The sequence below is a fragment of the Ursus arctos genome, unplaced genomic scaffold (genome assembly GCF_023065955.2).
Source record: "Ursus arctos isolate Adak ecotype North America unplaced genomic scaffold, UrsArc2.0 scaffold_6, whole genome shotgun sequence".
Lineage (NCBI taxonomy): Eukaryota > Metazoa > Chordata > Mammalia > Carnivora > Ursidae > Ursus > Ursus arctos.
In genome coordinates this window covers 84,370,551-84,396,836 of record NW_026623078.1, presented here as the reverse complement: position 1 = coordinate 84,396,836, position 26,286 = coordinate 84,370,551, and the positions used below count along the sequence as shown (strand labels likewise).

The 26,286-nt window shown below is 53.5% G+C and overlaps 1 protein-coding gene across 5 annotated transcripts in view; it reads left to right on the top strand.

Annotated features, from left to right (window-relative positions):
- The window catches only part of SLC45A4 (solute carrier family 45 member 4), a 73,278-nt gene that overhangs the window by 27,435 nt on the left and 19,557 nt on the right, over positions 1 to 26,286 (top strand). For 2 of the 5 annotated variants that reach the window (XM_057307923.1, XM_044380380.3), the window contains exons 2-3: positions 10,045 to 10,151; positions 13,171 to 13,822. In XM_057307923.1, the coding sequence (XP_057163906.1) occupies positions 13,570 to 13,822 (253 nt within the window). In that variant the 5' untranslated portion in view covers positions 10,045 to 10,151; positions 13,171 to 13,569. Of the gene's footprint in view, positions 1 to 9,345; positions 10,152 to 13,170; positions 13,823 to 26,286 lie in introns of those variants that run through there. The other 3 variants (XM_057307925.1, XM_057307924.1, XM_026489314.4) reach the window with 2 other exon arrangements.

The window sequence follows — 26,286 nt, the reverse complement described above, 5'->3', positions numbered from 1 at the left end:
CTTCTGTTCTTCCAAAGTCCTTTTCGTGGCGCCAGGACCATCCTTGCGTGGGGACAGTCCTACTTCCCTTGAACACTTGGGCTCACAGAGTCCCAAGGGAGCCCCGGTTCTGATCTACCTTGTGCAGATGGCGGGAGGGTTAGTCATTCAGGTAGCAAACTGGGTTTCTTCCTCACAGAAAGTCGGGGAACCTCCAGGTTAAGGGGTCTGTCTTGTCTGCGAGGTAGAGTCTCATTTTCCCGTCCCCCCTTCCCCCTTCTGTAAGAGTTGCTCTCTGCTCCCAGCCACTTCCCTGGGCGCCTGGATGGGGTCCTGGACTTTGTCCTGCGGAGGGGCATGGGGGCTCCCCCACGGGGTCCTGGGACCCCGTTTTCCTTGATGTAAAACCAACCATAGGTGCTGTGAGGGGTTTGTGGGATGGAGGGGTTTATGAAGGGCGTGGACACCCAAAAGACTGCGTTTTTAGTGGCTCAGCAGTGAGTGCTGTCTCGTTTTTAGTGGCTCAGCAGTGAGTGCAGACACAACCCATCCATCTGTGAACGTCGCTGACCTGCATCTCTGGCTTCAGGTGCATGGAGGGAAGCAGAGAATGCTGGCTTTGTTGCTGTCGTTGTACTTCCTAAAAAATAAGAGTAAATTTAGCTCCAGGCCATATATAAAGTACATATAAGTTCTTCTCATTAACCAAAACTTTACCTTTTTTAAGAAAACTGGTTTTGATTGTGCTGTGTCTCAAATATATTTCACACTTCCCTTCTTTAAAAACTGGCATTTTGTGTTCACCTGACCTGTGGCCCATAATTCAAGTCATTCCATACTGTTAGACGGTCGTTTCCACTTTCTAACTTCTGTGGCTCTGTGGCCTTCTTGCCTTAGGATGAATGTAGAACCTGGAAACTGCTTTGGTTTGGTTTTACATGTAAATGCCAGCAAAAGGTTCCATTGCGTCTTGGCAGAGTGGCTAGTGGTTCTCCTTCATTCTGCCGCCAGCTCTGAGGTCAGTCCTCGCTGATGTGTTTGTAATGTGAGGAGTTTGTATTTTTATGTTTTACTACCATTGGGTGGTTAGGAGCGTTCTGCAGCAGCTTGCAGCCTGCCTGCCTCTCTCGTCCACGACCTGGAAAGGAGTCCATCTGTACCTGGCTCTGCCCTCAGATGGAGACGGTGCACGTTCAGAGAAGTACTCCAAGTGTTGGCAGTGGTTGCCCACTGGGCATTTCAGGCGGTCTGGAGGCTTGCTTTCCCTGCGCTCGCCAGGGTTCCCGGAGCTGTGCAGTGGACGGCCGTGCTCTTGTTTCCATGGCAGCCAAAGCTTCCTTGGACTCCAGTGGTTTGCTAGGAACATGTAGAAGAAGGGCAGGGGGAAGAAAACCACTTGCTGCTTTTTAATTAACAGACAAAACCCATCCCACTGAGTTGATTATGCAAATCTGGGAAAGCTCTCTAAAGGTCAGAGGTACAAAGTATTTATAGGAGAAAGTCTCTGTATTTTAGCAGAAGGCATATGTTCCAGGGACTGTCCTCCTCTGGGGGCAGTTTGTCCTCATTCAACGTAATCTCCTCCAAAACGGCCTTGCGCTTGCTTTCCGAGGGTTGGGTGCTGGCTGTGTGCTCCTTCGTGTGAGGTAACAGCTTGTCTTAGTACAAGATGCAGACGGATTCTGTGTAGAGGGGTGCTTGATGTCGGTCCTAATGCCTTGCCCCCCGAAATTGAGGAAGACTAAGTACTATGATTTGATCCAGCATTCAGAATATTTACTGTCGCGTAGACTGTCCATGGAGTCTGCCGATTTAGCTTGAGTGTATTTTCTTGCTTCTTTGAACCGAGCCGGTGCTTGTGGCAGGTGCAGCGTGGCCGCGGCCCCCGGATCTAGCTGGAACGCAGTGCCCTCGGTGCTGTGTCCCTGTGATGGAGTTCAGGCACACTACGGTTCTCCCCAGCGGCGCCCCGGCTCCTTCTGGAATGGGGTCGGGAGGGAGTTCCCGGGGTGCTTGCTGTTCGCTCGATTTGATTACACCCCTTCGTCCTGCTGCGTGTTACCTAAGAGATGTGGTTCCTGGATGCCTGGGCAGGTCTGCTACCTGAGGAACCAGAAGCTGTGCCCTGGCCCCCTGGCCCTACAACTGCTCGTAGGGACCCCGCAGCTCTGGTGGCACTCTGACATCTTCCTCTACAGACGCGGAAGTGGCTTCTGGAATCAGGTGTGCTCCGCAGAGAAACTCTGGGGCGCTGAGAGTAGCTAGTGACCCTCTGTGGCACTGCGGCCGGTAGGGCATTGCCCTTCCCGGAGGGCTCTGCTGCCGCCGCCTCTCCCTGCCAGTCTGTGCGGGGTGAGGACGGGCGGGAGCCCGGTGAGTCATCGCGCCGCTCCCACGCTCTGTAGGGCGTGCTGCAGCTGGGGCTTTTCCTCTGCTTAGCACAGCGCCTGAGATGACTCTACCTGTCCTCTTGCTGTGTGACCCTGGGGTCACAAATCCTGTGGGCAGGAGACACGAGGGCAGGAGGCTGCGTCTAGCCACGGTGGAGCTAGACGGTGGCCAGCCAGCTGTCACAGGAACACTGGGGAGCCCCTGTGCTGGGGTAGGCCTTTTGGGGTCTACGATGTCCTGCTAAGAATGTAGGCCCAGCGAAGACCTCCCAGCTGGTCTAAGACTAGTCCACTAGACCGTACGGGCATCAGACTCCATGCCAAGAGCCCCGGCAGGTGGCCGGGGGGTGGTCGGGGGCGATGCTGTATGTGAAAGGTGGCCAAGTGGCGTTTTATGCTCCTGGTGCCCCAGGACTCGTGGTGTTTCATTAAAGCATAGGAATTCCTGAGAAATCCTACCTACGTGTGAAACCGGGAGCTGCCGTGGTTTATTTGGAGGGTGTGGTACCTTAAAAAAATAACACCTTAAGTAGCGTGTGCATTTTGCAAGTTGACTTGAACTGCAATATGCCGGTTTTAAGGCATCACTAAAATCGTCTCGACTGTTCATTAGTGTTGACACACTGGTGTCTGCTTCCTGTTCAGAAGAGAAAGGGATTTTCTTTGAGCTCTGTGCTTATCTTGCTCTTCCTTCTAAAAGGGAGGGATTTCTAAAAATTGGTGTTCTTTTTTTAATAGAGTCATTATGGGTTGGTCTGGTCCTTTGTCTTCAGTGCTCACAAACCCATTGCTTTCCAGCCATCTTGAGTGTCTGCACTGGTTAGGTGCTGGACCACCCAGTGGTGATCCGAACCATCCTGCCCTTGGGTGGGCGCCTGCCGTCTGCTGTGTGGTCAGGCCCCCTGTCTCCTGGGGGAAGTGCTCCTCCCTTTACCAGCGGGCCACGGTGGGGGGACAGGGGGACAGCTGGTCCTGGTGGTCCGGTGGGACCTGAAGGAAAAGCAGAGGGGCCTGGCCAGCCCAGAGAACGTTGTGCTTGCCAGTGTCTTGGAAGCAGGGCTCTGAGTTGCACAGGTGGACAGGGAAGGTGTGGGCTGGAGCTTCTCCCTCCCGTCCTGCAGGCCCGTCCCCACCTCTGGGAGCTTACAGTGGGGCTGCGGCTGTGCTGTTGAACAGTCACATGCCCTGGCCTCCTTTGGGAGGAAGCAGCCTGGCCCAGGTCTCTCTCTACTGGAGGTGTGTGCAAGGGGGCTGTGCGTGTGTGCGAGGGGGCAGGTGTATAAGAGGGCCAGGGAGGAGAAACCAGCACTGTCCAGCAGGGAAGGGCCGGGCAATGTGGTCAACATGAGAGCCATCCCAGAGGAGTGCTGGAGGTCCAGGGGTTAGTCCCCTCCTGCTTGCTGCTGGGATGGGAGTCCATTGAGAAATACTTTAATTAGATGGACTTGTTAACAGTGTAGCAATGTTTTTATCCCCTTGCTCCCAGGGGGGCCTCTTTCCGCATTTCCTTTGCTTCAGTCTGTTAATATTCAGAATAGTGTGTGCACACACATCACCCCTCCCCTCCCCGCCCCAGCCCAGCAACATCAAGTTCCCAGCAAGCTGATCCAAAGGAGTGGAATTGAAATTGATGTTAGGCCTGACGTGTGTCGTGTTTGGTTTCTGAAGTGTCCTCGACTGTGTCTTGTGACACAGAACCCTCAAAGGCTGGGTTGTGAAAAGGTTCAAGCCCTGGTTAAGCTTTCGATCATTTATCTCCAGAGTGGCAACACGCTGTCCAAACCGGACACTTGAGTGCCAGGCAGTGCAGGTAATAACCATGTCTCGTAACCGAGACACGTGGTCCTCATACCCGTTGAGAGCGTCTCACACTGGGCTGTGCCAAGCGTGTGTGTTGCAATGCTGACTCTTGGGCCCTTCTCCAAAGATCTGGTTCTGTGGACTGGGTGGAGCCCTAAATCGACATTTATAAATGAACCCCTCGGCTGTCCTGACTGACGCTGATTCGCGCGGTCCTGGGCCACTGGGGCTTCCACAACACAACCACAGGCTGGGGGGGTCCTCACCAGCACACGCTTAATTCTCACAGTTCTGGGGGCTGGGAAGTGCACCCAGGGTGCTGGCAGATTGACCACTTGTCTGCCTAGGGCCTGCTTCTTGGTTCAGACACGTCTTCTCGCTGTGTCCTCACCTCGCACGGTGGAAGGTGGAAGGTGGCAGGAGCCGGAGGGCCGCTGTGTTTTTCATAAGGGCACTAATCCCATTCAGGAAGGCTCCACCCTCACAACCCATTGCCTCTCAGAGGCCCCAGCTCCTAATCTGGCAGTGCAGGAATTTGGTGGTGGGGGGGAGGTGCACAGACCTTCAAACAGCATCCACAGACACTGAGGAGCTGCGTGCTTTGGGGATACCACAGAGTCACACACCTTATTTATTTATTCATTTACTTAGTTATTTTTTTTTTTTTTTTTAAAGATTTTTACTTATTTATTTGACAGAGATAGAGACAGCCAGCGAGAGAGGGAACACAAGCAGGGGAAGTGGGAGAGGAAGAAGCAGGCTCATAGCGGAGGAGCCTGACGTGGGGCTCGATCCCATAACGCCGGGATCACGCCCTGAGCCGAAGGCAGACGCTTAACCGCTGTGCCACCCAGGCGCCCCTACTTAGTTATTTTTTAAAAGACTATTGGGGGGGAGAGGGAGCATGAGCAGAGGGAGAAGCAGACTCCCTGTTGAGCAGGGAGCCCAACGCGAGTATGGATCCCAGGCCCCTGGGATCGTGACCTGAGCCGAAGGTAGATGCTTCACTGACTGAGCCACCCAGGCGCCCCCCAATTTAAATTTATATTAATTTTGTATTTCTTGAGCCCACAGTTCCTAGGTACATTGGATGAGAGGAGACCAGCCTGGGTTTCTGTAGGGGACAATCATAATACCTAGAGGAGGTTAATTTTCAGATGTGAGAAAGTATTCCCAGGTACGGAACATTCAGTCTGATCACTTCTTGAGTCCTTTCTTGTCAGATGTTTTTGGCTGTGTGTTCTTTAATGTAAAGGACACTTTTTGTTTTAAATTAGTAAACTATTTTTTAGAATAGTTTAGGTTCATAGCAAAATTGAGCATAAAGTACAGCGTTCTGTATATCCTCGTCTTCATGCACATACAGTGTCCCCCGTTATCAGCATCCCCCAGCAGAGTGCTACGTGTGTTACAGCCGACGGACCTGGGGCGCCTGGGAGGCTCAGTTGGTTAAGCGTCTGCCTTCGACTCAGGTCATGATCCCAGAGTTCTGGGATCGAGTCCCACATCGGGCTCCCTGCCCAGTGGGGACCATGCTTCTCCCTCTTTTTCCTGCTTTTGTGCTCGTGCGCTCTCTCTCTCAAATAAATAACTTAATTCAAATCTTAAATTAAAAAAAAAAAACAAACCACTGGTAAACCTGCACTGACACATCATCATCACCCAAAGTTCATAGTTTACTTTAGGGTTCACTCCTGCTGCTGTTCACTCTGTGGGTTTGGACAGATGTGTAATGGTGGGTATCTTGCCATTATGGTATCCTGCAGAGGGTTTCACTGCCCTGAAACTCCTCGCTCTGCAACCATTCATCTGTCCCTACTCTCTCCCACAACACTCCACTCCATCCCTTGGCAACCACTGATCTTTTTACTGTCTCCATGGTGTTGTCTTTTCCAGAATGTCATGTCGTTGGAATCACACAGTGTGGAGCCTTTCCAGACTGGCTTCTCTCACTTCTCAATGGGCATTTAAGGTTCCTCCATGTCTTTCCATGGCTGAGAGCTCATTTCGTTTTAAGCTAGTATTTCATTGTCCGGATGGACCACAGTGTATTTAACAGTCACCTCCTGAAGAGCACCATGGTTGCTTCCAGGTTTGGGCAGTTAATAATAAAACTAAACATCCACGTGCAGATTCTTGTGTGGACATAAGTTTCCAGCTCCTTTGGGTGAATACCAAGGAGCAGGGCTGCTGGACCACATGGGAAGAGCATGTTTAGTTTGTGAGAATACGCCAGTCTTCCCGTGTGGCTGCACCATTCTGCGTTCCCACGAGCCGTGAGCGGGCAGTGCTGTTGCTCGGCGTCTTCGCCAGCGTCTGGTGTTGTCCGTGCACAGACGGTGGCCATTCTCATAGGTGTGTCGTGAGATCCACTTTATTTTACAGGTTTCTGATGCCACGTGGTGTGGAGCATCCCCACGTGATTACTTGCCGTCTGTGCTTCTTTAGTGAGCTGTTGCTTTGGGTGTCTTGCCCTTTCTTAAATCAAGTTGTTCATTTTCTTATTGTTGAGTGTGTTGTATATTTGGGAGAACAGTCCTTGAGCAGATGTGTCTTTTGCAAATATTTTCTCTCAATCTGTGGCTTGTCTGTCTCTTGATACAACATTGATTTTATGTTGGAAGTCGGTGGGATTTCTTAAATGCTTTTCAGGAAATAACCTTATAAACAGATCTGCCGGAATGCTTCTTTCTTATCAAGGATACGTTGAACTTGCTTGATTTAATTTTAGGTCTTTTTATACTCTTGGTCTAAAAGCTGATCTTCCTTGGTATCTGCTGCTCTTTGTTTGGTTTCCCTGGCTTTTGTGTTGAGCATGGGTTCGTGTTCTTTGCCATGGTCATCTGGTAAGAGAGGGAGGCAGGCTGATGGTGAGCACTGTCCTGGACAGTGCTTCGGCAAGGTCAGTGGAGGTTAATAGTAATGCATTTGCCGCGCGCCTCCAGTGCCCGGAGCGCTGCTAGTGCGCTCATGTGTGCCGACTGGGAGTGGAAGTAGCAGGATGTGTGGGAGTCGCATGGCAAGCACGCAGTAACTCCTCTCGGAGCATTCTCCAGGAGAGGGGCAGAATCTCCAAGTTGAACCGGAGCTCGTGGTTCCTGTCGGAAATGGCGCTGCAGTTCACTTTTTGATGGCATGCAGTTAACAGCCGGCTTTGCACAGAGCAAATTGTAGGAAGTCACATGTTCTGGCATCGGTTACCCTTAAATTAGAAACAGGACAATAGAGGAAGTTGTTGATTGGAACAATGGTAGTTTCACTGGTCTAAGTGCATCTGCAAATCATACCCAAGTCGCTGTCCCTGAACGTGGCGACAATCCCTGGACTGGGCCCCAGAGGGAAGCACGTTTTCTCTGCCAGGGAAAACCTGTCCGAAACGTGTTTCTGGGCCCTCTGGATAGAAGACGCTAGAGTGGGTCTCAGCTTAAACTTCATGTTTTTCAACAAGTCTGGAGGAGGCTCTGAGGAGCATGCCCTTGCCCATGCTTTGGGTAAGGAGCAAACCAGTCTTCTCTCTAAGCCGCTTCGGTGTACTTGTCGGGTATTAGCTTCGGCTTTTTACGTTAGAGCCTTCAGAAGAATGTTCATAAAATGTTTTCTTTTAATGGTTTTAGTTACTTTGGTTAATGGTCTATCGTCTATATAAAACAACTTCCTTAAAGAAAACAGTTTGCGTGCGATAAGATTGGTGGGCAGTGTAAACCTGGTTTTATGGGGTCCGCTTGGTCCCCTCAGTGCGATGACGCAGCTTCGTCCAGGCGCTTGGCTCCTGGGAGGGCAGTCGTGGGGACCCGCCCTGGGTGCTCTTGCCTTTTCTTAAAGCTTCTTTCCTTTCCTTTTCTCGTGGAGTCCCGAGGGAAAGGTCCCTAGAAGTAGATCAAGTGAGGGGAGACTATTTCAAAGGCTTTGTGCCCGGGACAGGTGCAGGAATATGCCACGTGGGTCCCGGTCCCTCGCTCCTCAAGCAGTGCTGTGATTTAGTTCAGTTCAGATGGGGAGGGACCCTGAGTTCTGTCTCTGAGGAGCTGGTGATCACGTTCCGAGCAATGCGTACGTGAGCTTCGGAGCATAACCCCGTTATGCCAGGTTGGGGACTATACGTAGTTTGGTAATGGTTGGTAGATTTGTTGTTAACTTGGTGGTAGCCTTTGTGTCCATTCAAAAATCATTAGCCTTCATTACAGGGAAAGGGACACTTGGGGACTTCCGGAGTGTTGGTCATGTTCTGTATTGATACAAGTTTGTCAGAACTGATGGAACGTGGTACGTTTTCACTGTGCCTGTAAGTCATACCCGAGCAAACGAACAAACAACACTTACTGGCCTTCTTGTAGACTGGCTAAACAGTTGGAATAGAAGGGAAGAGAAAATCCCATTTACGGTGGCCACAAAAAAAAAAAAAAAAAGATAAAATCGTTAGAAAGAAACTTACCTAGAAATGTACAAAGCCTGTCGAAGAAGTATTCTGAAATTCTCTTGGGAGGCACTGAGGTAGTTTCAGACAAATAGAAAGCCATCCTCTCCCTCAGCTAACATATAAATTAATGGAATCACAATAAGAATTACCAAGAAAAATATCTTCTTTCCTGAGCTAGTCAAGCCCTTAGGGCTCATATACTTGTAAACAAACATGCAAGAAGAAATAGGGAAGTGTTGGGGAAAGAAGCAGCGAGAGGGTACAGCCTCAGCAGAGCCTGAAAGCTCCCGAGCCCTCTGTTCTTACAGCAGTGGGTCACTGGACGTGCACTGGCAGACAGGCACGCTGGTCGGACGGGATAGGAAACTGGCAACACACCCAAGTACTGATGGAAATTGGATGGATGACAAAGAGGAGTCTCAAAGTGTTGGGACTGGACTTAAAAACAAATCCCGTTGACATGATCCGATGGCCACTGTGAAGAGAGAATGGTGCATCCTTACCTCACACCACACACAAGAATACGGATCCGAGATGTAAAATGTACCCCACCAGATTGTCCCTGGGAACTGATAGGCTGAGTGAAAATCGTACAGCCTGTGCATAGCCTGACCAGGAGTCTATGGAACGTGCTCTGTGTTCTTCTCCAGTGTATCAGAATTGGCTCGTACACCTCCCACATACTGTGGACCCTTCGACTGTGGCTCTTTTTTTTTTTTTTTTTTTAAGATTGATTTGAGAGAGCGAGTACGTGAGCATGAGTGGAAGGGGCAGAGGGAGAGGAAGAGAGAATCCCAGTCAGGCTTTGTGCTGAGTGTGGAGCCTGATGCTGGGATCATGACTTGAGCCGACACCAAGAGTCGGACGCTGAACTGACTGAGCCCCCCAGACGCTCCTCCCTGTAGCTCTTGAACAAATACGCTTGTCCAGGCTCTTCCGCCTTTAACTGGCTCTCCCCTACCAGGCTTTGTTGCTGTGGTGTCTGTTCAGCTTAGATCTTAGCTACCTAGTGTTCATGTTTCTAAGTGCATGATGCCTAAACTTTATTTTTAAAGTCTCTTCTGTCTTCCCCTAAAAGCTTCTGAAATCCCCAGAGCTTGCAGAAAGAGCATTTGGAAACTGGCTCCGCCAAGGGATGCCTGCTGATGAGCAGTTGGGTGTTGTCTTCAAGTTGCCTGACTCGGAACTAGGTTGGTCAGATCTCTAAGGAACCCCAGTGTCCACTAACATGAGTAGATTTTGTCAGTTCAGCCTCATTTAAAGGTACCGGTTGGAAAGAGGCTTGCACTCTGGGAATTTGTGCTAACCGTGTGAGCGTTCCCACCTTGGCTTGAGAATGCTAACGTGGGTGAGTCCGTAGAGCTGTGAGACATGGATGGACTTTTGTATTTACTAACTGCTACTTAAAATGGAACTCGCTGAAGGTGCTAACGATATTTGTCATTTTCATCAATATAGATGACAGTGAAGTTTCCTGGGTAAAACACACTCACTGTGCCACTGCGTTTGCACGGCTTGAGGAGGGGAAGCCAGCTGTGTTAATGCCTAGCCTCCTTGAATGACAGGTAAACCCCACGCCACGCTCATGCCATTTCATGCAGGCTTCCCTGCAGCCTGACCCTGGTAGCTGGCCGCCCGGGTCACCTGGGTGTGGCACTCTTCGGGAGAGCTGGTGCGGGTGGGGGTGGTTTCCACCGCACACAGGCCCTACCTAGTACGTTCTGGTCAGCAGGTTAGCCGGCTATCATTCATTCATTCATGTATTCATCTGTTCTTCCCGTGACCTCCCCGGGCTCCTGCTGTGCGGCCAGGCACCATGGGAGGTGTGGGGACTGAGGAGGCATGGGTGGCGGCCTCTGCCGTGGGAGCTTTTCCCTGTCCTGGGCCAGGGCCGTGTTACACAGTACAGGCCAGAGCCGCATCTTCCCGGGAGGGCTGAGCTGGAGAGGGGTCTTCAGGGACGTCATCTGAACACGTGTTGTGGGAGGCTGTGGCGGCGAGCTGGGGCTTTCTGGAGAATTCCCCAGAGGTTCTTACACTCCCGAGAGGAAATAGCTCGCACCTTTCTCCCTGCCACGAACCGTGTCCCGGAGGCCATCTCCCCCTGCTCTGGAAGAGTGGCTTGAGCCCGCCAGCGTTTTCCTATCCACTTTGAGCAGCGACTGATTTGGTTCCACAAAGAGGCAGTGATGTTGAGTTGGCCACATCTGGCCCAGTTGATTGATTCAAAATGTAATAGTGTAAAATGTAATGTTTCAGAATTTCTGGAGAAGACTTTTTCCCATTTAATAATAACCTTCAGAGTTTTCAGCTTTGACCTAGTCGACATTGGGGCTGGATCATTCTGTAGTGTGGGGGCCGTGCTGAACAGCATCCGGGCCCCCACCCACGTTGTAACAACTAGAAACGGGTCCAGACACTGGCTGGTGTCCTCCGAGGTGCAGAGCTCCCGGTGGAGAAGCAGTGTCTCAGAGCAGCTCGCAGTACCTAGTGTGGAGCTCGGCACCTGGTTTCTCGCTGGTGCCGAGATGGCCTCGGTGAGGCTGCCTTCTTTCAGGCGTGGGTGTCAGGACGGCGGCAGCCATGGGTAGGGCTGCCGGGATGGAGCTGGACAGCTGTGTGTTCATAACTACGTCACTAGGATTCTTAGAAAATGATGACTCTCATTCCTGCCCCCAGAACCCCAGGTCATCAGTGTGGGCTTTGAAAACCTGTCTGCCATAAAAATATCCATCTTATTTGGTGGAAAAAGGCATTTATTAAAATCATGGACCCTATCTTGGTATAAGATTGACAGGTTGACAAATGGATTTCTTTTCCATTTCTTAGGACAGGGATTACTCCCAAGGTAAGGAGGGAGTGGGAACAGCAGGTGTTGGTAATTGCTAATGCTGGGCGATTTGGGGTTTTTTAAAACAGTTTTGTTTACTTTCTATGTTAGAAGTAGTTTCATAACATTTTCTAAAAAGATTGAGGTTAGGAACCCTGGTTGTTTTTTGTTTTTGTTTTTTTGTTTTTTGTTGTTTTGAGAGAGAGAGAGAGTGCGCGTGAGTGTGGGGGGCGGGGGGGTGGGGCAGAGGCAGAGGGAGAATCTCAAGCACGCTCGATCTCGTGACCCTGAGATCATGGCCTGAGCTGACCCCAAGAGTCAGATGCTCAACTGACTGAGCCACCCGGGTGCCCACAAAGCCCTGATTTTAATATAACAGCAAAGCTGTCATATGGTAGGGGACACTTGGAAAATTTGAAAGCAGTCTCGAGGACGGGGATCGTCCCTGTGAAGTGTAGCAGCACTGGGGGGCGTGAGGCACACACATGCAGGCAGGACATGGGCTCGCGGGCCCCAACGACACTCCCGTTGCGGCAGGAAGGGGCCGTGAGGGAGCCCTGCAATGGTGACGTGGTGAGGGAAGGACTCGACCTCAAGAGAGAGTAGACCTCAAGGGAGAGCAGCCGGCCTCGCCCAAGGCTGGGGCCCCGCCAGCGCCTCCACGGCTCCCAGAGCAGGCGCTCAGTGTGAAAGCCGCCCTTGGTTGGTCATCGGTTCTGGGGGAAAATGGAGGAGGAGGTAATTAAGAGCATCTTTGGTTAAGTGAATATTAACTAGAAATATTGTTAATTAAACCGGTTGTTGAAAATCTCTGGTAAGGTTTCAACTCCCAGACCTACCTTAAAATAGGATGGGAACACCATTGGGTGATTTTTAGGGTCCCTTCTTCTACCGCATGTCAGATTGAAGAGAAACCCAGTGCCCGGAGGTCTGCGTCCAGCAGAGCACATGGGTGGAGCTGCATCCTTGGTCTGATCTTGCATTTTCCTAAAACCTGTCTAAGGGGAAATTTCTAGTTAGATGCAAGGCAGCAGACATTTTATTGTGGTGTGTTCCCCCGGGTAGAGAATGCATCACAAAGCCAGTCGAGGGACCAGGACGGTGGGAACGTAGGACTGGGGTCAGGAGTTCCACACCACTAGGAATGGCGTGTGTGGGTCGGGAGTCTGTGAGCCCTAGACGGGATATTTGGAGTTTGCGATGCAGGTACTTTTCTCCTGGAGAGGGGCTGTAACCTGCCGAGGTCAAAGTGCACCGCTGTAGACAGCCCACAGCATGCATTCAGCTGCCTTAGGTGGACTTGGAACACCCCCCCCTTCAGGTGGCAAGTTACCCCATCCCTGCTCTACCCACCTCCCCGCTTTCCACTCCTAGGCAGCATCTCTGCGCCTTTATCCAGCCTCCCTGCCTCCCCAGCTTCTCCATCCCCACTCCCAGGAGGCTGGTGATTCTTGCTGATTCTTGCTGTCTCAAGAGCAGAAGCCGAGCTCTCCTCTGCTGCCTGCCCCTTCTTGTCCTGTCTTTACCCTGCCCCAGGATTAGATCCATACAAGAAGATGGGTCTCCAGGAATCAGGGTCTGTTTTCTCCGCAGCTGACCCAGAGTCAGCACCAGAGAGCTGCGGCGGTCTGAGGTCGGGGTCTCCCAGGTGGCCGAGGACCAGTCCGTGGAGCGCCTGGACAGCCAGGGGTGGGAGGCCACACGGCGGCCGCCCCCGACTGACTCTCTGCCGGGGTTGTTTTCCTCTTTTGCAGATCAACCAGTCACTCGATGGGGAGCAACGGTGGACCTCCTTTCTGTGTCACCTTCCCACCTCTCTGTAGCAAGAAACATAACTTCAGCACCTCTTCAATAATAATGATGAAACTGGTATTAACTGAATGGCAATTATGGATTTTTAACTCTAATTCACAGTAAACCAGCAAGCCATATGTTTAAAATCCAACCAAAAATCATTTTGTTTTGCTGCGTGTCTCGCCCGATTGTGAGAAGTTGCGAGATCTCTGTACAAAGAGGGATACAAGCATTACTTGCCGGAGGAACACAGCTGAAGCAGAAAGAGAAGGCGTCCTAATTTATCCTTGAAGTTACATGATAGTATTATTTATATAGGTAGAGGAAATATATATATATATATATATACACATATATATATGTTTTTGGTGGTAATGAGAATGGCCCCGCAGAACGCCGACTCGGAATCTATGCAAGTTCAGGAGCTGCCTGTGCCCCTGCCGGACCTGCAGAAGCCCGGAAGCGCGGACACCCACGATGAGACCATCAGCGAGGGGTCCATAGACCGGATCCCCGTGCGCCTGTGGGTCATGCACGGGGCCGTGATGTTTGGCAGGGAGTTCTGTTACGCCATGGAGACGGCGTTGGTCACGCCGATCCTCTTGCAGATTGGTAAGTGCTGTCCGCGCCTCTGCCTGGTCCTTAGCACTGAGCGTCGGCGTTCGCGGTGTGAACACACGAGCGGACATCACGCGGAGTTCGTCACGTGCGCTGGAAAGTGTCGGGAGCCCTGGGAACCAGCATCCTGGTCTTTGCTCTCCTGCACCTACTCTAAACTGGGGCGGGGGGGCGGCGGGGGGGCCTTGGGTGTCGACGAGGAAGTACCTGTTTTGGCAAGGTGGTAGTTGAGCTCTTGAGTGTGTGCAGTCAGCTTCGATACATTCTAATCCCGGCGTGCCCGTCTCTCCTGAGGTACCGGCCCTGCTACTGCCTCGTGGACACGGTCACCAGCTGTATCCTCCTGGGGCAGGCCAGGGAACCTCCCTGACTCTCCCTCAGTTTCCTTCCCGAGAAGGGGAGGGTGATGGCAGAAGATTTGCTTGGAACGAATCCTGGCCGAGAAAACCCTGAATAACGTGGTTTTTTGTTACCCAGCTCCTTGTTGTTGACGACTTAAATCTGAGTTTCGTGTGGACTTTAGGTAGCTGAGTAACGGGCATTTCCAGAAATACTGGACTTCGTGGAGTTACTCAGTCAGCATTATGCAGCCCCGTACGGAAGACACACACGTCCCCTCCAGATTACCACTGGGGTGCCTTAGGCCCGGTGCATTTTGCCGGTGTCTTGTTTTCCCTGGTGTCTAAGGAAGTTTTAAAATCTTCTGTTTCATTCCAGAATATTCCACATGTGCGTATAGTATCTGCTTATCTTGGTTGTTTTAGGAATGTTTCTTCTCCAAACACGGCGTTTCCTGTTCAGTGAGCGCTCACTGCTCCGTGGATCCGTTAGTGAGGTGCAGCGATCTGAAAATCGTAGCCTTGCCTTCAGTGATGAATGGCGCCATCACCGGAGAGTAGACTTCATTGCTCACCTCGGTGGTGGCAGGTGTCTGAAAGTGCCGTTTGTGCTTGTGATGATTTCAGATCGCAGGAGTTACGGGACGCACCCCTGCATCTTAGCGCATTCGTGTGTTCTCTCCGTACCGAGATTACTGTCAAGCCACACATGTTTCTCTTGGTAATCCCGTGCTTTATTTTTCATCTTTACAAACGTCCTGAGAAGATTTCACGAGACCTCAGGCAAGATTGAGCTTTTCAGGAGAGTTGGGGACGGTGGAGCATGAGTGATGTAGGTCAGCGCTGTTCTTCATCTCCGTACTTGTCACCTCTGCATGTCCGCTCTTCACGGTCCGTGCCCAGGCAGGTGCGCCGGGGCACCGAGCATCTCTGCTCGGGCTGCTTCCCGCTGGCGGGGGAGGTGGGGAGTGACCCGGGCAGCGAGAGCCACTTCACAGCTCACAGTGCTGCACACCCTCCAAGGGGGACACCCTCCTCGTGCGGGGGGCTCTGGGGTGACAGTGTGGAGAGCGAGCAGAGGGCACTCGGGGACACAGGGCCTTGGCAAGTTTCAGAAACGAAGACTGGCTTTGTGGCCAGACCTCAGGGAGTCCTGCAGCTGTTAATTTTCCCAGACGTTTATTTTTTCGGTCCCTTCAACATGGAAGGACTTGGGTTTGGCACCACAGTTGAGGCCCTCACAATAGCAGTCGTGACTGTAAGTTAGAAGTGGAGCGCCGTTTTCCAGTTTCCAGACCACCTCGTAGTTTTGGTAACAAATACAGAATTCAGAAGCTCTGATGATGGAGAAGTAGGTTTTTCTAGAAGGACAGAGTTGGGAGCTGTTATTCCCAAATTTTCTTTGTGATAGGTTATATGTATTAATGGCGTAAAACCCTGGCACTAACAGCTCCTTGGAATGTTTCATTTTATAGGTTATGAGTCTCAGTTTCTATGCAACTTAGCACATTTCCTTGTTTGGGTTTGAGTATTTAATGTACTACATGAGACTAGTATCAGTTTTGGATAATGTGGGATAATCACGAGTATTTTACTATAAAACGTAAATGCCTGTGCTGTGTGCTGCCGGCAGCTTTGGAAAGTCGTGGGTGTGTCTGCTGCGTGCAGAGCTGTACAGGTGCTGTCGGGAGTAGGGGTGGGTGCTGACCCCCTACAGGGCGGGCGCTGGCTCAGGAGGAGAGCAGGGCTGGGGGCGGGGTGTGCACGGTAGAGGACTGGTTCTTCATGGGGTGGGCTTGCACCGAGTCCAGAAACAGAAGGCCCAGTTTCCTCCCCGGGGATGTGCTTCGCACTCAGGGGCGATGGAGCAATCAGAGTTTCCTGTGATTGGAGTCTGACTTTCTTAGAGAAGCCGTCTGCCGTGCCCGGAGGCGTGGTGTTTATCACTGCGTTTTGTGTATCAGTACTTAATGAAGCTGCTTTGAAACAATAACGTTCTTCAGTTAGGTGCTCCTGATTCACGTCTGCCGGACCTGCTTGTGTAACTGGCTCAGTCAAGGCCGGGTGTGTTTTCATCACCCCAACGGGCCCCCTGCTGACCCCTCACATCCGAGGGCACGGAGCTGGGATCCGAGGAGGTGCTCACCTTGTGTGTGTGTTGAAGTGACTTGTTGACAGGCTTTCCCCACCTGCCGTCTCCACCTGTGAGGCCTGGCTGCTTGTGTGTGTGGCGTTCCGGTGAAACCGCAGGGCACGCAGGGGAGAAGCCTTTAAGAACTAGGTGTTACTGTCAGCACCTTTCTTTACCCAAAATGGAGTCTCCTCGTGGCCCTAGGATGTCCTGGGTACGCCTGCTTCAGTTGGGAGCCCGCTAGGATTGAGTAGGGACCAAACGTCTCCAGTGGCCCAGTGGACCTGCTGGGGAGGGAAAGGGGCATCGTGAAACTTGGGCAGCGTCTGGCTGCACTTTGAGCTTCTGCATACTTGGCGGTAAGCTGTTTTGTTGTCCTGACAGGTGGAAGCAGTGGGCTTTGCCACAGCCTTGCCCAGTCTGTGGTCCTGACGTCATCCATTAACACGGGGGCTGTTTCTTTGTCCCTGCTGTGGCTCCTGGGCTGTGTGCCACGCAGAGCTGATCCCTGTCGGGCAATCTCAGCTTCTGTCCCCGCAGCCCTTTGCACGGGTCTCTAACCTGAGCCTGGCCCTCCCTCCATCTGGCCTTGCAGGTCCGTGGTGTTGGAGGACCCTAGTGAATCACAGGGCTGGCGACTCTGGATACAGGAGGAAGACATGGTGCCCACAGCTCAGAGGTGGCTGGGCTCAGAGGACAGACTGAGTGTGCAGGGGCCTCCAGGGGAATAGCGATCCCAAAGCCTATGGGAATTTTTACTGGGGTCCCTAACACAGCATGGAGGCGGGAGAGCTCGTCCCTTCCCTGCTGGCTGCCCACTGAGCAGAAGTCCGGGTTGGTAAAGAACGGAGAGTTCTTGCCATCTCTGGGGAGCCGTGCCCCATCAGGGGGACCCCAGAGCCTGCCTCAGCAGCCAGCAGCTGCCCTGATTCGCTGAGTCTCCCCGTCTCGGGCACCCTGAGCGACCTTCCTGGGTCTTCCAGGATTGACATGATACTGTGGCTGACTGGAGACTAGTGGCGTCTTTCTGTTTGGTTGAAACAGTTACTTCGTCGTGCATCGGTAGACTCTCTGGAGCTTCCGGAAGTCAGCCAGGGGGGTGCGCTTGGCAGATGTTGGGCGCTTCGGGAGACCGTCCCACCAGGACTTGGATCCTCTCTCGGGAGAGGCTCCCGTGGCCCGGTCTGGGACCAGGCAGCCTGCTGTATACGCTCTAACTCTGCGGCCACGTTTTAGGTTCATTAAGCAGTGATAGTGGGGACCCGTATTGCGGTCCCCTTCCCAGGGCACGGATCTGTAGGTCAGCTGGGCCTGGGGGTGGTGGTGCCCGGGTTTTGCAGGTTCCAGTGGAAGACGGTGTCAAGAGTCTTCCTGGCCAACCTGTGAGCTGAGTGGGAGTGACTGTGTGAGCCAGCAGATGGGGGGCTTCCAACTGGGCCAGTCACCTGGTGCATTTGCCACCGCACCGTGGATCTCCAGCAGGTGACAAGCCGGGTAACTTCTGTGCTTCCGAGAACCTCATATTCTCTTCCTGGCTCCTGATACGGTGGAGTGCGGTGCTCTGTTCTGGTGCTGGGCCCCACAGCTATAGCTGCAGCTTCGTCTTTTCTCTTCTCTTCTCTTTTCTTCTCTTTTCTCTTTTCTTTTCTTTCTCTCTCCCTCCCTCCCTCTCCCTCCCTCCCTTTATTTCCTTCCTTTCTTTTCTTTTTTCTTTCTTCTTTTTTTCTTAGATTTTTTTATTTATTTATCCAAGAAAGAGAGAGCGAGCCTGAGTGGGGAAGGGGTAGAGGGAGAGAGAATATCCAGGCAGACTCTGCGCTGAACAGGGAGCCCGACCCAGGGCTGCATCTCACGACACCAAGATCATGACCTGAGCTGAAACGAGTCAGACGCTTCACAGATTGCGCCTCCAGGCGCCCCATGCAGCTTTTTCTTCTTGTGCTGAAGGCGCTTTGTAGGCCCGCGGTGTCGAAACGCCCTGACCAGGACCCAGCCCACGTGTGGTATGCTGTGGAGGTCAGCTGGGCTGGCCTTTTGCAGTCCTCGGTTGGAGAAATTAGAAAAACAACAATAATTGCAGGATTTACTTTGTTTTATTCTGTAAATTCTGTTTGTTGTACTAGCGTGATCGAAGGAAGAGCCTGGATCTTTTAGTTGTCCTCCTACTTGTCGCTCTTAGCCATGCAGGTTGGTTTTTCTTTCCCAGTAAACTTGGGTCTTGGGGGTTTTATTTTGGTTGCACGCTGTCTCCTGTGATCCTCAGTCAGCAGCACGTGTGGTGACGAACAGACTTGGCGGGACTGGTCTGTTTCGATGCTTTGGGAACGACGGAGCCCATCTGTCTTCGTGTCGCTCTGGGAAGGACAGGGTCTGGCTGCCTCTGACCCTGGAGCTAAACTTTGCTGTCAGCTTGGGCCATTGCTCTGCGGGATCTGTTAGGGTGTTCCATTGACAAACTGGTTCAAGAGGTGAAAATTTTTGGTTAGTGCCAGTTTAAATACAAAAAGTCTAAATCATTTGTGGGGGGGGGGCACTCGAGTGAAGCGTGCACTCCCCGCACGCTTTAGGCAGATGTGCTTGGCCCAGGTAAGTGTCAAGAGCGCCATGGCACCCGGGGCCACCCTCCCCATGGGAAGCTCTTCCACAGGGAAGCTGTCATCCCTGCTTTACCTGGCCAGGTGGGGACCCGAAATCAGGTGTCTCGATCCCAAGTGACTGCCTCTTTTTCTGAAAGGAGCCTTTAGACTAGAAGCGAGCGTCATTTCTTGGGGCTGGAAAGGATGCTGGCAAGTTTGCCAGGCCCAGGAGGGGTCTGAGGAGGTGGAGGGACGGTGGTGGGGCCGTCCCCTTCCTTCCTGGCTGTGTGCCCCCGGCCTCTGGCTGGCTGTAGAGGGGCAGGACGTTGGCATGGAGGGGACACCCAGTGCTCTGTGGACGATGCCGCCAGCAGTCCCTGAACACTGTCCTTGGAGCAGGCCCAGCTTAGCCCAGAGCCCGCGCCCACCCTTCTGAACCCTCGCTCACAGGGGAAGTGGTCTTTAAAATTGAGTTTTCTTTAATTGGTAGCGTTTCTACCAAGGTCAGAATTCAGAAGTCCCAACTGTTCAGATGGTGAGATTTCCATCCGTCTCCTGCCCCCAACTTCCAGGTTCATCCCTAGAGGCAGCCAGTTTCTTGCACCTTTTTCTGGAGGTGGAAGACACAAGACAAGTGGCTTTGGGACTTATCGGTGTCCCCAGTAGCTGCTCCTGCAGAGCATCCGAAAGCGGATGAGGATCCCGACACCGGGTCAGAGTAGAAAGCCTGTCTGTGCTGGCATCTCTGGTCCCAACTCCGCCCCTGTGGCTTGTCCCCTGTGCCTTCAGAGTCCCTGCCAGCCCTTCCTCCTGTCCGAGCGGCTGTGCTTCTTGCGCACTGGACCCCCAGTCCCATTTATTGAACAGGTCAGCTTTTGGAGGAGACTGTTAAAACTGCGTTCTTAGGCCTCAGGCTCACAGATTGGGATAAAGGAGGTCAGAGTGGCACCTCCAAGTCCGGGTGTCAGCTTTTGTTTTGTTAGTGCCAAGGCGGCTTCAGCCCTTCTCCAGAGAGGACGCCTCCTGGGACCGCCCGCCTGGGTGGTCTGAGGGCAGAGGGGTGCCGCCTGGCCCCAGAGGTGAGCTTTCCACCAGTGCCGCGTGTGGGCCTATGCCCCCCCCCCCCAGTGGATCTGGCGGTAGTGAGCATCAAGTGGAAACGTGGGGTCAGTCTTCAAAGAAAGCCTGGGGAAGCAACTGCCTCCGAACCCTGAAGAGCCCTTTCTAAAGAGCAGACTCCGCTCCTGGGCCTGGTCCCATCCAGCACCCCTTCCTTGGGAAGGAGAAGTCTGTCCGCTCCCCACCCCGCCCCCAGTTTCCTCTTGGTTCAGGGTGTATCCTCCAGGGAAAAGGAAAGGAAAGCCAAGTAAAAGAAAAGAGGCCGTCTTGTTGTGGTCTCTCCGTTTGACTAACGGATGGGGACTGGGTTTATCTTTGTAAGATCCGGATTCGTGGGGAAGCTTAGACTTCAGCTTGCCGGCTTCATCCAGGGTGCAGGGTAAAGCTTGGGGGCATTTTGTGCGTGTCTGTTAACACAAAACCCAGACTTTCCCCCTTTCCATTGCAGCTTAATGTGAACCAGGGTTCCTAGGCTGTGGTGTGTTGTTACTTGAAGCTCACCTTTTCTTCCTGTGAGAGAAGCCTACCCAGCCTGAACAGCCTGCCTTAAAGAAAACATTCAAAGTCTAAGTGTCTTAAGCGCTCGTCACTTGGCCCCACTCCCTGGACTGTTCAGGGCGGGTGATGTTGCCGTCGGTGCTGGTAGGAGCCTCGCAGCGAATCCTCTGTAGGGTCCGTGCCCTCTGTCGGGTGGGGGGAGGTTGCTGGCCCGGCCCTCGCCCTGTGGCCGCTGCCTGCGGGTGCAGCTGACTGTCCGTGGCCGGCTGGAAGCCCGCAGGGCACAGCGCCTGTGAATACAGTCTCTGAGAATTGAGAAACAGGGTCACGCTGCGTCCGAACTGGAAGTGCTCCTGGTGACTCCGTGCGTGCGTGCGTGCGTGCGTGCATGAGCTCCCGAGGCGCTCCGCCTCTGAGCACAGGTAGCTCGCCGGCGCCCTCCTAGAGGGAGCGTGGGCATTGTCGACCAGGTGACCTGTTCTGAGGTCAAGTTAGCGCTTTTCCTGCAAGATGCCTCTCACTTGGAGCTTCCAAGCGGTGTGTTGATCTGGGCAGCAAGGGCTGTACGGGTTTCTGCAACTCACATGCTCTTGCCGCCTTTCTGGGAGTCCCCTTTGTGTACCGTGACGCCTGCCAAGGGGGTCCAGTGAAACCTTTGTATCCTGTCTGACGGTACTGGTACCTGAGGCCACTCCTCAGGCAGCATGAGGACCCTCAGTGTCACAGTGGCCAGGAAGCCCTGGGCAGTGTGTGGGACCCTCCCCTGCATGGAGGGGTCGTTGTCTTGGTCAGGAGCAGGTTGGAGTTTCTGGATTTTAATTCTGTGTTCCCCTCTCCGGGTTTTTCTCTAGCAGCTCAACAGCAGGCCGGGCGTGACTGCCCCCCCCTTCCCCCCTCCCCCCGCAGGTGGCTGGGACCCTTATCTAACACTTCTTCCCGGATCCGTGGAAACTGAGGCCGGACAAGCCTGGGGGAATTTTATCAGCAGACTCTCTTGGGTGGGTTTCCCCCAGGACCCACCCGTCCTTCCTGGCACTTGGCTCAGCCCTTGGCTTATCTTTGGTTGCTTGTCTGCAAGGCCCCAACGGCAGGGGCAGGTCTGCCCTGTTCCCCACAGTCTCCTGGGTATTGTGCCCCACGTGTGCATCTAACATTAGGCCTGGTTTTGGGGGAGGCGTGCGCAGACTGCTTCCAGCTGGGCTGTGGGCAGGATCGTCCAGTGGTTGATGCTTCCCCGTGTAGGGAGCGCTGGGCTCGGTGCCTTCCCCTGCTGTGGGAGCTCCGAGAGTGAAAAGGCAGGTGTACCCAGCATTGCCTGCAGCGCGGGCTCTAGGCTGGTGGTACTGGGGGGGGGGGGGTATGGTAAATGGCCAAAATGAGAGGGGCCCTCGAAGACATGTGTCTCAGTGAAACAGTCCAGATGCTAAAGGACCAATCCTGTATGATTCCACTTCTTTGAGGGACCCAGAGGAGTCAGGTTCGTAGAGACCCAAAGTGGAGTGGTGGGGGCTGGAGAGGGGAACGGGGAGTCAGTGTGTCACGGGGACAGTCTCAGTTGTACAAGGGAAAGTGTCCCGGGTGGACCTCGGTGATGGTTGTGCAACCACGTGAATGTATCTGATGTCCCTGAACTGTACATTTAAAAACGGTTGACGTGGCCAATTTTACGTTGTGTATATTTTACCACAGTTTTCAAAATGTGAAAAAAAATAGGATGGGCCCCCCAGAATATCCAGCTGAACACTGGATTTCCTGCTGACGCGAGACTAAGGAAGCCTGAAGGGTGCCACGTGGCCCGGGCTTGGAGACGGCTGCCGGGCCGCCCTCATCCAGTGGGACAGAGCTCCGCAGCCCGCGGGCGTGCCGTCCCAGCCTGCGTCCCGACCGGAGAGCCCACTGAGGTCAGGGGACCCTCGCTGCGGTCAGCATGGACTGTGGGGGACAGGCAGCGCGCCAGGAGGAGAGGCGCACATTTAGGCGGGAGTTGGGTCAAAATCTCCTGAATTTTGACCAAAATAATTGAAAAACTTCGTGTTAGACTGTTTTGTTTGGATTGGGAAGTCTGGATTTCCTTGTGTTTCAGATCATTGTATTTTAGAAACAATGAAATGTCAGCCGTAGTCCCTTTTCCCAAGGACTTACGAAGCCTGTTATTCTTGCCTCGGGCTCTGACTGAACACCTACCTGCCAGGTGCTGGGCACGGCGCCAGGTGCCGCAGCTAGGTTTCCAGGGGAGATGGAGACGGGGCATGTGACCAGGACAATTGGCTGGGTGAAGTCAGCGTGTGGGAGTCAGTGCGGACTGCTGGAGCCCTCGGTCCAAGGAGCAAGTGTGATTCCAGCTCAGGGAAGGCCTGCAGGGAGGTTATCGATCCAGTAAGCTGCCTTGAGGGCGTGCCTGTGCTGGGGGCCCTGCCAGGACCAGGGGGAAGGTTGTGATTGATGGTCTGGAGAAGCAAGATTAGGAAGGACAGTTAACAGTACCAATGGTGGCCGCTGTTGAAGGCGAGCATGGGAACAGCAACCAAGGCAGAAGGCTACCCACCTGGGCGCAGGAAGGGGACGGGAGGCTGTGTGCAGGAGGGGGGACGCTGGACTTCCCTGTCGTAAAGAGTAAGTTGATGTCAGTGAGTGAAGCCAGGATGAGTCAGCACGTCCTTGATTAAAGAAGACAGAAAAAATTATGTCAATTATTCCTGCAGAGAAAGATCATTTAACTGTACGATGAAAGCCAAGAATCAGTTAAATAAATTGTAACAAAATATTATGAATATGTGTTGAAGTGATTAGATAACCAGGCAGCCCAGACACCTGAGTGTGCGTTTGGGGTGACCTGTGGCACTCACGTGCTCCCCTCTCAGGTGAACACAGCCGTGCGGCTTCCCGGCTCCTTCCAGAAGGGTGTTGTTCAAGGGCAGAGTTCCAGAGGAATCACTGTAAATATTTAATATTTTCCTTGAACATGTATCAAAAATAAAATTGGAATCCCAGAAAGGTTTTTTAAGTGATAAGTTTTAGAGCAAATGCTCTCTTAACTTTTCTTTTAAAAACAATTGGTATAGAACGTGTCCACGTGCAAAATATTTTCCAGATGATGGTAATTTTGTCATAAAAAAATCAACCATCTGGGTCTTAACATCCACGCACGTAGACCCCATAGTGTGGCGGTGGGATTTGTGTCCGAGCGCAGCGCGGGTCGTCTGCCCTCCATTTAGATATGGAGGCGTCTTAACGCTTGTGAAAGGTTTTGGGAACATCACAGGGAGTAACTTTAAGAAAACTTCACCTTATCATTGAGAATGTGGAGTAACTGTCAGAAGTACTGTACCTGCCAGTCTGGATGGGGTCACAAAATGGAAAACGGGGGACCTGGAAACCCGAGTTTGTTTGAGGTGGTTGGGGCTGGGCGAGGGGGCGAGTCCAGGTCGGGTGGACGGGCTTGGACGAGACCTGGGCCTGAGTTTCCCCACGGGAGCTGGGGGCAGAAAGTGGCCAGAGCCCTGGAGGGTTCTGTCAGCAGGAGGTGGGCTGGGCAGAGGGGCGGGGAAGTCTGCCCTTGCATCCGCTGGAACCAAGTTATGTTTTACTTGAAGTTCCTTTTAGACTTAACACCCGCTTACATTTTGCTGTCATTTAACAGCGTGACTAAGGAGATTTGCTGCCTGTTTTGATGGTAACTGTTTTGACCCAGCAGCACTTTTGTGCTGTGCCCCACACTCTTCCTCTTCCGCCAGCCCCGGAGGCCCGGGCTTGGAACACTTCCCCATTCTCACACCAAGCCCTGGGCAGCCTGCTGCCTGTAGCTCCTTCCTCACTCGTACAGACGCCCCGGGAGCTGTGCAGGGTTAGCGGAAGGCCTTAAGTTCCCCATGTTCTCTCACCTTGCCAGATCATGACAGCAAAGCAGAATTTAACCACAGCCCAGCCGAATTTGCAGGCTGTGTAGACACAGCAGTGTTGTGGGTTTGAGGGGCTGCTCTCTGCGTGTGACTCAACACTCAGGGTTTTTATTTTATTATATTTTAAAAGGATTTTATTTACTGAGAGAGAGCGCAAGCCAGGGGGAGGAGCAGAGGGAGAGGGAGAAGCAGACTCCCCGCTGAGCAGGGAGCCAGATGGGGGGCTCGATCCCAGGACCCTGGGATCTTGACCTGAGCCCAAGGCAGACGCTTCACCAACAGAGCCCTGTGACACTCAGGATTTGTAAATGGGGCTTCTGTGCCTCTGCTGTATCTCGCTTGTTCACCTCCGTGGAGAGGGGAGTGATGTCTGAGCGGAGGAGTGGACTTTGCTCTTGGTTGTCTCCTGAACCGTGTGGGGTGGGATCCTGGGCCTGGCGGCTCTCACCTCCACGGGCCGGTGAGCACAGCCTGCGTGTGCAGGTCCCCTGTGGCTCTGGGGAGGTGAGGCAGCACGAGCCCTCCTGTCCTCGGGGACGGCACACACTCTTCCAATGGCTAGTTCCTCGGCCACCACTAGGACAGCTGCTGGGGACTTAGCTGCCGGGAGGAAGCGGCTGAGCTGAGCCTGGTGTGGTAACTGGGCCAAGGAGTGCCAGCTTTCCCAGGTCACGAGGCCTGGGCAGCATGGAGGCCACTCAGGGAGGGTAGTCATCTCAGGCCCTAGTCATGGCCGTGTGTAGGGGAATTTTCTAGAGGCAGGCTGTCGGTCTGATCGGGACCGAGGGGTCAGATAGAGCCGGCATGTTCCCTGACTGCTTCTGGGAGCCTTTCATGGTGAACAGCAGGTGCTGGTGGGGAGCTCAGGCCCCATGGGATGCTGAGGGTGACAGCAGAAGGCGAATGTTACAATGGGGAGGGCCCTCACGCCAGAGCCTGCCTTCCACACCGGCCCGGGCCTCACCTGCTACCTTTCAGTCTCCCCGGAGGTCCTGGGCGAGGCCGTCTGGTTGGGCTGCCGTTTCCTTTGGTCCTTTTCTTCAAAGCAGGCTGCCTCCTGCTTGTACTGGGCCCAGCCGGCCTGAGGCTGCAGGGAGGCTGCTGGGGTGGGGGGTGCTGGGGAGCTGGGCCTGGACGGGTGGAGAGGGCTGCAGCGGGCAGGCTGGCCGTCCCCACCTCCCTGCCTGTGGGCTCGATGTGTGGGCCTGTGGCGATTGTGTGTGCCAGCAGACGGCTGCGCTCCGTGACCTTGGGCTGCTTCTCAGCCTCCTCTGAGCTACAGGCTCTTCTTGCTTTTAAAACAACTGTTGAGAGCATCTTGTCTCCCCCGTCAGTCTCAACTATCCTTGTGTCTCGACCACCCGACTGTCTCTGTCGTCCCTCTGTCTGCACCGTCTGTCTCCGCCGTCTGTCTGTCTCCGCCTGGAGCAGCTGTAGCTTCTTTCAGGCAGCCCTCTCTGTTCTGCAGTCGAGGGGAGTGGCTCTGGGAGGTAGTGGACCCGCCTGGGCGCCCCCCCGGAGCAGGTGCCCACCGGAGTGCCTGGTCCCCGTCGTCCACTGGTTGCCTGCACGGCATCACCACCTCGCCGTTCTTCTGCTAGTTTCTGCCAGGAAATAAGGAAAGTGCCAACGTCCACGTTGCTTGGGCCTGGGACTTCTCAGGCGTCTGACCTCACCAGGAAGAAGAGGTTGTGGAGCCCCAGGGAGGGGCCCATGCGGTCTGTGATGGAACATCTAAGAACGTGCTCGGGGGTGAGTGGCTCCAGAGGAGGGCTTGGCTTCAGCCCTGCTCCGCTAGGCTCGCCGCTGGCCTTTCTCGCCGTCGTCAGGACCCCTGCCTGGGAGCTGCCCTCAGCCGTGTCTGTCCGTGACTCGAGGTCTGTCCTGTAGGTGTGTG